This window comes from Cotesia typhae, unplaced genomic scaffold (assembly GCF_013202065.1).
Source record: "Cotesia typhae breed Kobodo isofemale line unplaced genomic scaffold, CoteBio_Ctyphae contig_48, whole genome shotgun sequence".
Taxonomy (NCBI): Eukaryota; Metazoa; Arthropoda; class Insecta; order Hymenoptera; family Braconidae; genus Cotesia; species Cotesia typhae.
Window position 1 is genome coordinate 10,866,557 of NW_027423756.1, and position 11,408 is coordinate 10,877,964.

Sequence of the window (11,408 nt, forward strand, 5' to 3'; positions counted from 1 at the left end):
AAAATTTTTATAATGACATTAAATAAAATTGACTTTACACCAAAGTTGCGCAATATTTGAATTCTAAATACTTACATACTCATTTTTCCGCATAAAAATAATTGAAGATTCAATATTTGATGTAATAATTGATGCATTATTTATTTAATTGTATGACTTACGCACCTGTTGATTTAATGCAACACAAACAGATATTACATGTAGAAAGACAGAAGGAGCTGTCGGACAATACAGGCGTAGACATTTAGTATTTTCTCTCTTAATAAATAAAACATTTAAATTGAAATAATTAAAAACTACCGTTCGTAGGTGGACCACTCCCGTGTTGGTTACGCATGAGCCACGACACGTGCAACATTTGTACATATTTAGATTTTTAATCTATAAATCTTGAGAGCGATAATACAAGATTTCAATCAGCTTCTACTGTGGTTTGTAAATAAATACTTTAAGTAGATCTCGAGCAATTTATGTACTTTTGAATGGCAGTCCCATTTTTGTTTTCCTTTTATTAAATTCCAAAGTTAACACTAGTGTATGCTTATGTTTATATTACATTAAATATAACCGTGCTTGTATGGAGGGATAATATTAAAGTTATGTTTCTTGAGCAAAGTATGAAGATATTTCGCTAAAAGTGTCACGTTATCTTGTCACAAACACCTCGTTTAGGCTTCTACTTGAGCAGCTTCATGTTATTTATGTCCTTCTTTAATCTTTCTTTATTACATTACCCGTGTTATTATCATCTTCGGGCTATAGTGTTATATAAATGTAATCTCCCATATTTTTTTTTTTTTATTACAAAAATATTTTCTTCATTTTATTTTATTACCACTTACGGTGTTTTGATCCTTTCTACAGTTATTATTAAAATTTGTCTAGACGGATTCTTTATTTTATTGAGATTTTAAGACAGATTTATATTTTTTTAATTTTTAAAAAATTTTTTCATTCCTTAATTCTGTTAAAAAGCTTCCGTTCGATATTTTTTAGCAATTCCAGTGATATTATTAGAAAAAATTCACAATAATTATTTAGATTTAGAAATTTTTTTTAAGTTCTAAATTTATAATTTTTAAAAATATCTTTCTTTATTTTAAATTGGTTAGAAAAAAAATTTTTAAATCACTAATTTAAAAAAATAAAAATGTCAACTAATAACTCCAAAATTCAAACTCTTGTAAGCCAACAAAATAATTTTTTTTTCTAATTTCTAAACGATAAATCAAACCCAGCTTTAAAGATTAAAAACATCTGCAAATTATCAATTTTTCCTCTCGATTAATCTTAAGCTCACCACCGGATAAATAATTAATTGAATAAATCAAATCAAATCCATGCAACGGCGCCAAAATCAATCATCGATGTAAGCCATTCATTGATGCTAAGAATATTTCCATTTTCCTATCGTCACGTTCGCACATATATATTTATAGAACATAATATAAAACATATCAAGTATAAAGTAATGTGCAGTCAATTGTGCGTAGAAATTGTATCGTTAAGAAGATCCGGATGTTGTTTATCTACCAGCCGTCGTGCTCTTCAATTAATGCTGCTTTTTCTATTTCCTAATAATAAAATACAAGGCGACAAATATTAAAAACAACACACACGTCTTATAAATTTTCGATAATAAATAAATATAAACATTTCTTCATACTAAATTAAATTTAAATTTAAATTTAAATAGATTAATTATTAATTGTAATTATTGAATTATTCAATTACAATAATACATAAAAAGGTCTCTATGATGAGTATATGTTAATGAATAATGTATGTAAGTGCATAATTACGATACCTTGACCCTAACAGAGTCGCGGCTCTATTTTCGATTGAACATATTGATTACGAATTAATTATAAATTGTAATTCATTATTACAACTTGATAATATTATATTATGCTCACAATTAATTACCAGTCAACTGTAGGGACATTAATTATAACCTGGACATATAATTATACATCATATAGAATCATGATCAATACAGCAAATCATTTTAGTCCTTCGTCTAGAAGACGTCCAATCCCGAGGGTCAATTTAACAGTAATAGTAATAGTAATAGCAGCCCGAAATCTGATTGATAGCTCAATAGTTTCTTCAAGTCGATAGATCTCATGCTTTTTAATCTAATAGATAATAGGTAATTCTAATTCTTATAATATAATAAAGTAATTTACTCAGTTTATAAGGTAAAGGCCAACATCAAAGCTCCGACTTATTGATCTGACGTTTTTTTTAATTTGGTATTCAGCGTACGTACCAAAGACCAGGAACATCCATTGAATTTCTAGAACACCCTTCCTGCCTGCCGCTGAGTTTTCGAATAATCTATACTCTTTATATTGCCTGCCGGTCTCAAATGTAAGGGAAAAAACGCCTTAGCTTACAAGCTTCTGAGACCACGTCCTTGGATATGTGCTTGGAATTAGTTGTTTCTTTGGTTTTAGTGATACACTTTCTTTATTCTTGGACTAGAAGGTTACACATTCTCACGTTTTCCGTAAATTGCTTAATTTAATTTATTTTCCTGTTTATTTCGGGGGTGTTATTAATGTCTGTGGTTTATTTTTATGGAAGAATAATTATTTGAAATTCATTGCTAAGCCAATTAATGATCAAAGATTTTTAATTAATTTTTTTCACGCATAAGAATAATTTTTTTAATTTTTTTTTTTTTTTTTTTTTTTTTTTTTTAATAATTTTTCATCATCGTAAATTTTTAAATGGTCAATTTATTGATAACTTGTAAAAATATTATTTTTAAGATCAATAAAAATGTTTCAAAATTATTTTTTTTTTTGGTTTAAAATTTTAGTTCTTTATTTATTTATTTATCAGAAATTAAAATTTTTACTAATGTTCTATATAAAAAAAAAAATTAATGTCAGTCAGGAATAACAAAAAAAATAATGCGCATTAAATGTAATTTGAATATCTCTTCTTTTATTTCTATATAGTCAACTTATTATTCCACAAATATTTATAAGCAAAGCAAAATACTTGAAGACATCTAAAGTTATTTTTTTACGATTAAATTCCAAAGAAAACGAGTGTAATACATTCTTAAGCGTATCTCACGCATAACTCTACGTACGGGTATCAATTTAAGCTATTTCGGTCACTAGTTTTTGCCGTAAAAAATCGTATCAGGTGGTCTCCGGTAAAAAAGATGAATCAAAAATAAAATTAAATTCGTAAATTAAAAATAAAAATTTTATTGGCTATAAAAACAAAAGTTTAACTACCAATTAAGAAGCTGATGAGCTTACAAAGTTATTAATTCCTTAACAAGGTTTAGTTGTTTAATTGTCAAAGTAATAGGTGCGTTGGGTTATACGAGTATAAATAAGCAGTAACGGTAAAAGTTTGTTTATGGCATAAAAACGCAAAATGTGGATTGAGTTTCTAGTTGATTGCATGCAACAGGTGGTTAAAAATGTAGTTTACAATGAGATTATAAGATGATGCCTCAAAGTTGGTTTTATAGCGCCGTAACTTACAATCTCGCAAATAATCCCGCGGTAGTGCCCTCTGGGCTGAAACTTGTACGATTAAGGTGCGAACGTTTCACTGTCTTGGTAAAATGAGGAAGAGTACATAATAAACTTAATGTTGCTTTTATTCCTCGATGCGCTCCAATATAATATAATATAATATATTAATAATAAAATATATATCTATAAGTATCTTTGACGAAATTCGGGTTTATATTAGAAAGGCATTACTTTTACTTGTTACTAAATAATGTAATGTGGTTAATTTATATATTTAATGTAAGGTTATTATGTAAAAATTAATTGACTATGCATTCAACGTTATTACCATAATTATTATTCTAATTATATAATTTTAGCCGTCTATTATTCTGATGTTACTAAACTATGGACCTTTTGGATTCGTGTAAAGTAATAGAGCTATTAAATGTCGAAGAAATTATTTAATTGGAAATATTTTTAAGGATTTGAAAAATCGAATTTTAAAATTTTTTACGAAAAAAAAAAGTATTTAATTTTTTTTTTTTTTTTTTAGTTTTTGAAGCTTAAAAAAAATTTTTTTTTTTTTTTAATTTTAATAGAAAATTTTAAACAATTTAATTTTTTACCAAAAAAATATTTAAAATTTTGATCGTGGTAATTTTATTAAAATTTTAAAAATGAAAATCAATTTTCAAAAATTAAAAAAAAATAAATATTCTTAATAATTTGAATAAAAAATAAAAATATAAATATTATATTGTTTCAGGCGACATTGAAGACTGTTTAGTAGCCCCGGTGTCTCAAGGGCAATTTACACCACTTCCAGAAGCACTTTGTTGGGCAATACTGGAGTTAACATCCCAGCGACAGGCCGCGACACTAGACACGCTGCGTTCAGCGCTGAGAAATGCGTTTCCCACAATGCAGCGACCGAACCGTGAACTGGTGTACGACGCGCTCGCAAAATTAATGCAAGAGCGTAAAATCTACCATACATCGCAGGGGTACTTCGTGGTGACACCCGAGACCAAGAGATTGAGACGGGATTCCAGCGATTCCAGGAGAAATTCGCGCGAGGTCTCGAGCTGTCGCGGGCAGGGTATGCTCATGAGCAATGACGAAGCAATGGCACTTGTACACGGTGAGATGCTCACCCTCAGGGATGGTAATGTGACGCATCAAGCCGTACAAACTAATTTAGCTGACGTTATTTGTGGAGGTAAACTAGTTATTTTTATTTTTATAAAATTTCTTTCCTTTCTTCCCTCTGTCTCTTAATTTAACTTTAATTTAACTCGTTAGTATTCTAAATATCAGCCGATAAAATAACTAGTCGGCTTATAATGCCGCCGAGTTTATCGATAACTTTTATAAAAATTAACAAGTTAAGTTAAATATATATTTATATTTAAAACGAGAAAGTAGTAATAACATTATATTGTAAGGGAAGCTCGTTTATACCTGTCGTCCTTGACAAGTTTGTACGCGATGTCTGGAGCATTTGCAAAAAATAAAAACTACTTAACTCAACTTTATATTAAAAGAATAATTTTATCGAGAATTTATTGTAATTAAATTAGATGGCAAGCAAAATAAGGAATAAGGAATAAGGAATAAAATAATAATAGTAAAAATAGGGTCAACAACTTATTCAGTATCCACTTTTGTCATTTTGTAAGCGGTGAAAGATGGATTCACGTAGATCTTAAACTTGGAACGTGATCACTCTTTATATACCGCATATCTAACGGTCTCTTTTCCAATTGCACGTTCTTTTATTGCCTTTACAACCGATACTCTACGTAAAAATATAATAATCACCTCATAAAAAAACGGTATTACCGATATATCTACGATCTAGACTAATGCCAATAATTTTCAGGCAGTAAAAAAATTTTAAACAACGTACTATCAAATAATTTACATGTCATTTATCTCATCATCCATCACTCGAAAAACGGGACGAGCTATTTGTTCTCATATACGCTTAAAAAACAAAAAAAAAAAAATATTTAACGTGATTCAAATCGATGAAATTCTTAAAAGTTTATTTTTTTGGTTCAAGAATTTTTTAATTAAGTTAATTTTTGTTTATGTCAAATACCTGCAAGTTTAATTTTCAAGCTTGTTAATTGAAAAATTTTGCATTAAAATTTATAAAAATGATTCTTATATTATATTTTATCAAAAAAATGTTTAATTAGTAAACAAAAAAAAATTCTAAGATTGTTTTAAAATAATATTATTAAAAAAAAAAAATTAGTTCGTGTTTTCGTCAATAGATGTCTCATTAAATTTTTTTTCTCGCAAGTAGTGAGTTAAAAAACAAAAATCTCAACATTGTTGTCCTTAACTAATTAAAAAAAAAAAGCAAAATGACAAGACTGACAATAACAATAATTATTTTTAACCTTCAGGAAATCCGAATGATAAAATTTTATTCGCACGATGTCGTTCAGTGCCCGGTCGCTTAGAACGAAGGCATTCGTTGCGACTGTGGGGTTCAGCTCGTCGACTTCACAGGAGCGGAAGTTCACGATCACTGCCACGAAGACCGGAAAGAAGTGACACCTCGTCAAGCGCCGAGTATGCGAGCACCGATAGCGCGCCTCACAGTCCCACTAGTGAGTATATTATTTGGCGACATCTATTTTTAATAATTATATGGAATGGGTTGTGGTGACGGGTGTTATTAACTCCATTGCTAATTCGCCACTAACACTGCTGTCATTAATCATAATCATTAATTTTAAATTATAAATTACAAGCCATAAGTCACGCAACTTAGTAATAATTCACGGCTTGAACGTGCGATGTATGCAGCGAGTCACCCTTAGCTGGCAATCCATTCCCGACATTCCTTGCAGAGCGTAATGAGCGTTACACTTTTAATAATCAGGTCTGTCTGGGCTGTTTACAGAGAAGATAGGCTTACTATCAAGGCTCTTTCGGCGTAGCAGTCGGAGGAAGGGTGCACCGTTGATGGGCACTTTTAGTGCTCAGTATCCGCCAACCGAGTGGTTCAACCCGAGGGTGGTTCATCTTCACAGCGTGGCAACGCAAACCAGAGCAGTTAGTCCATCGGTAATTTTTTTATTCATTTATTTATTTATTTAGTGATTAAATTAAAACATTTAATCAAAAAAAATTTTGCGTCGAATTATAACGAGCAAAAAAATTAACAAAAATTGTTTGCAGATGATGGAAGGGTTAGACCAATCCCAGGCCAGTTTTCAAGTATGGGACGACTCAAGCTCCGTACGGTCAGCGACGTTACCCCGGCGGCATCGCCGTCAACCGAGCGGAGATTCTACCAGTCTGCTTGCGAATTCAACCCCACGAAGCTCGCGACGTCACCGCTCCCCGTGCTCGACTTTGCCGCGGTCAAAGTGCTCGAGTTTGAGTCGCTGCACGTCTCGCGCCTCCGTCCTGCCTCCTTCCACCGCCATAAACCCCGAGTCGTATCACCAATCACGTCCGCAGCTGCCCACCGGGAAACACTCGAGCAACTCATCTCCGAGCCGCAGCGGCGGGAGTTCTGGATCCGTCCGCGTGACCACCATTAACACCTCCACAAACAATAGCAATAGTCAAAATAGCCACACCAGCAATAATAATAGTAATAGTAATAATAGTAGTAATAGTAATAGCAATAATAACAGCCACCACCACCACCACCTTCATAATAACAGCAATAGCCATAGCAATAGTCCAAGCCCAGCCAAGACTGCAACACTGGGAAGGTCAAGCACTCGGCATAGCTCCAGAAGACCAAGTCACGACTCTACTGGTAGCGGCACCAAGTCTTCGAATAGTTCACCCCAACATAAGGTCAGATTAACAATTCAAATTATTACCACACACATAAAACATTTATGCACTCATACTTACTTACAAACTCAATTTTTTTTTTTATGTATATTTACATTAATTTTTTTATAATTATTGAAGTTTTTTTTTTTTTTTTTTTTTTTTTATTGTGCTAAGAAATTTTGAACCTTGAAAAATTTTTCTCAAACTCATTCATTTTTTAACTATTAAGCAGTGAATCATAAAAACATGTTATTTTACTTAAAATACAAGTCTTTTAGTTTATACAATGTAACATTCCATCGAAAATATTGTTATGCACTGCGAGGAGTGTGTCATAAAAAAAAGCGAGTCCTTTATGACTGACCCACGTACCAGTCATAAACCCCGTTTATACTGACTTACTTCTCCTTGAAAAAACACATATTGGAACATCCAATAAATTATTTTTAATTAGGTTAAACTTTTCTTGATTATAAAATTCGCTCGAAAATGAAATTTATTTCTGAATAATAAATAAAACATTTAAAAGTGTCGGAAGATTAAATTAAAATGATATAAAAATATTTGCGAGTCAATTAAATCTCGTAGCTCATTACACATACAGCGATCAAAGCTCACTCCATAATCACTGATCACTGACACATTACCATAGCTAACAGAGTAAAAAGATAAAAAAAAGTAACTGGCTTAATTATTTAAATAGATACTGCAGAAAGCCTCGTCGATGCACTCATCAACTCACCTAACGGCGAAGTCGGTGTCCAGTGGTAAATTATCATCAGCGTCATTATCATCATCCCCACTGAAGACATCAATTACCGCGTCTGCCAAGTCATCGCCGCTAAAGGTTATCCAGCAGGGGTCATTAACGCCGCTGCAAGAAGCCCAGAATTCAATAACCTTGCAAGTATCAACGAACCTGAGTCCGGTGAGTCCGCCTCAGGACCGCGGGAGCATTTCGAGCAGCGTGACTCTCGCCTCAAACGCCTCGAGCACCACCACCATCAGCGGCTCTCCGGGTACTAAAATTTACGTCCATCAAAACAACTCGCCGATGCGGTCAGTTATCACCTTCGAGAACGGCACGACCAAGAGCTGCCTCGAGGAGAAGATCTTGAAGGAGGAAAAGCAGGAGCTTCTCTGCAAGGAGAAGCAGGAGCTCGTCAGCGAGAAGGTCCACAAGGCGATGATCATCGAAAAGGAAAAGCTCCTGTCCTGCAAGGAGGGTGACAAACTCCTCACCATGAAGAAGGTCAACGACGACGACTGGAAGCTCATGAAGATCGAGAGACCTTCCTCGCTGTACACCAACGGCAAGGACGGAAAGTCCGAGTCCGACAAGGAGAACAAGCCCAAAGTAGAGGAAGAAATCCCCAACAAGCTCAAGCTGACCAACCGTCTGAACAACAGCCAGGTTCACCTTATCGATGGCTCCACCAACAACATCGACAAGTGCAATTCTGATATCTCAACTGTCACTGGGTCCACCATCAAGAACACCAACGACGCAATGAATAACTCCAGGAAGCTCAGTCTCTCTTTGTCCAAGGACGCGCTCAGCTTCAGGAACCTCTTGCATCCTGGCTCCAAAAATAATATCGCCTCGAACCCTCCCTCTCCCACTAAATCTTTTGACGGCTTCGGTGGCTCATACAACAATGTTTACATCGAGAATCTTGACACTTTAAAGTCGAGGCGCGCTCCTCAGGGCTCTGAGCCCAATTTGGACAAAAGCTTGAGTCGCGCTGATCTTTACTCCTATCCGAGCCTCAGCGACATGCAGGTCCAGTTCACGAGCTTGGCTGCCCAGAAAATCCTCAAAGGCTGTCCGATTAACAGCGTTGACACTCTAGTTGAGGTCAATATGGCCGCTGATAAGCCCAACAATCGAGATGTTACCGTTCATACTGATTTTGGTCTTGTTTGAATTGATATTTTGATCCGAAATGCAGATTTATCATGCAGAAATTTTTATTGAGTTGTTTTTTAGATAAAATTATGATGCAGTTTTTGTAAAAAATAAATTATTTTTATTAGAAATGAAATGGAAAAAAAAATTTTGTAACTTGTTCTTTTTTATGAAAATTTTTTAATTCATTTCATATTTACTTTGAGAATAGTTAAGGTAGTTATCGTGGTACAATATTGTCAAAAAATTAGAAATTATTAGCAATACTAAAAAAAATCAGGTATAAAATTTTTGCAGTTACTGTGTTTTAAAATTGGGCAGCCATATAGGTAGTCAATCGACTTCAAATTTTAAGGATAATTGTATCATCATATCCTTAATAAGTATACAAAAATTTATAATTTTCTGACGCTATGCCTTAATCACGACAATTATCTCAATTAAAATTGAAGGATTTAAATATCAATATAAAAATAGTAACGAATGAAATTCAACCAAAATGAGGAAAAATATTGTTTATATTAATGTTTTTTATAAGTCAGTAAGCAACATGAGCTTAGTAGATAGTAAAACGTCTCATCTTAATAAAAAGTAACTTAAGGATCAAAATAATTAGGCAGTGATTACAACGAAGAATAAGTAAAGTAAAAATAAAATAAAATAAAATATGAGTATTTACTAGTGTAACTAATTAATGGCCTGTAATATATTTTATACATAGCGATCGAGTTAAATAGTGTGTCACGTAACGATAACCGGCCCGTATATCAAATAAATATGACGACGTTATTTGTAACGAAAAAAAAAAAAAAAAATAATAAAATACGTAATTGCCATTACCACTAATTTCGATATTATTCGGCTAATTAAATTGATTTATATTTAATGTATATTTAATTTGCGAAATAAAATTTTACATAGAAGTTTAAATAAATAATTGTTAAATAATTTACTGTAGATAAAAAAAAAACAACTCTGCTTGTTACTGGATAAGTAGCGGAGACATTTGAATCATCGAGCTTCCTCGCAGTTAATCAAGGCCTCTCGGGGCTCACTCTATTATAAATTATGGATAAAACATTTAAAAAACTCTTGAATAATACTACTAATAATTAATTAACAAATACTAGTATCATTATCTAAATTATAAATATTAATTATTTTTTTTTTCCTTTTGTTTTTTTAAAAAATAAATTTATAAAAGACTGTTCGCAGCTTTGCATCGCTTTACCGTGTTAAAACGATTTGCTAAAGCAAATTTATTTATTTTATGGCATTTAAATGATAAAGATAATAATAATTATAATTATAATAAATAAATAATTATCTGAGAGTCTCGTTAGGCCTTGAAGATAAATAAATTAACGGTAAAGCGTGTACTGTAAAAAAGCAACGAGTTTCTGTTAACAATTTAATTATCAAAATTTATTTCAATAAAATTATTTTTAATTAAAATTTAATAAAGTAAGAGTAGACAAAAAAAAAAAAAAAAAAAAAAAAAAAAAAAAAAAAAAAAACGTACTAATTTTAGTGCAATTATTATAATAATATTTTTAAAAAATCCAAGTGCCAAAACAGTAGAAATTAATTCGATCGCCTTAAAAAAAACGGCTAGCGCATCGAGAATCTTTATATAAATTTTTAATAAAAAAAATACCAAACATTTAAACTGATATTGATATCGTTGCTGCTACCGTATTTTTTATTTTATGTATATGACTGTTCTTCTCTTGTAAACTGATGAGACAAAAGTTATAACTTGCTGTAATAACATTAACCGCATTATTAAAAACAATAATGACATGATTAAATATATTATAGTTAATAATTTTAGTTAAAAATTAAAAAAATTTATAATTAGGCACTTTGTAAATTTTTACCTCGCATTTTATAGAATTTATATATTAATAATTAATAATAATTAGTGGTAGTAAGACTTATTGATTTTTCGTAATTCACGTAATGTATCGCAAGGTGACTAATTATTTGTAAAGCCACTGCGTCATTAATTAATTACTATACTGATTGATTAATTAATTAATTATATTTTTCACTTACAATACGACTTATTTTTAAACTCTCAACTAACTTGTAGAATTTTTCTCCAATGTATAATCAATTTGTCACATAAAAATATAATTAATTATTAATTACCATAATCTAAATATATAGATACATTAAAACCCAAATGACAAGCA

The 11,408-nt window shown here is 31.6% G+C and overlaps 1 protein-coding gene across 3 annotated transcripts in view; it reads left to right on the plus strand.

The window, feature by feature from the left end:
• The window catches only part of Knockout (Stork-head domain-containing protein knockout), an 89,653-nt gene extending 78,254 nt beyond the window's left edge, over positions 1-11,399 (plus strand). For 2 of the 3 annotated variants that reach the window (XM_074246270.1, XM_074246269.1), the window contains 5 exons: positions 4,255-4,707; positions 5,906-6,112; positions 6,388-6,572; positions 6,687-7,319; positions 8,005-11,399. In XM_074246270.1, coding sequence (XP_074102371.1) covers positions 4,255-4,707; positions 5,906-6,112; positions 6,388-6,572; positions 6,687-7,319; positions 8,005-9,228 — 2,702 coding nt within the window. In that variant the 3' untranslated portion in view covers positions 9,229-11,399. The remainder of the gene's footprint in view (positions 1-4,254; positions 4,708-5,905; positions 6,113-6,387; positions 6,573-6,686; positions 7,320-8,004) is intronic. The other variant, XM_074246271.1, reaches the window with a different exon arrangement.
• The last annotated feature ends 9 nt before the right edge of the window (positions 11,400-11,408 follow it).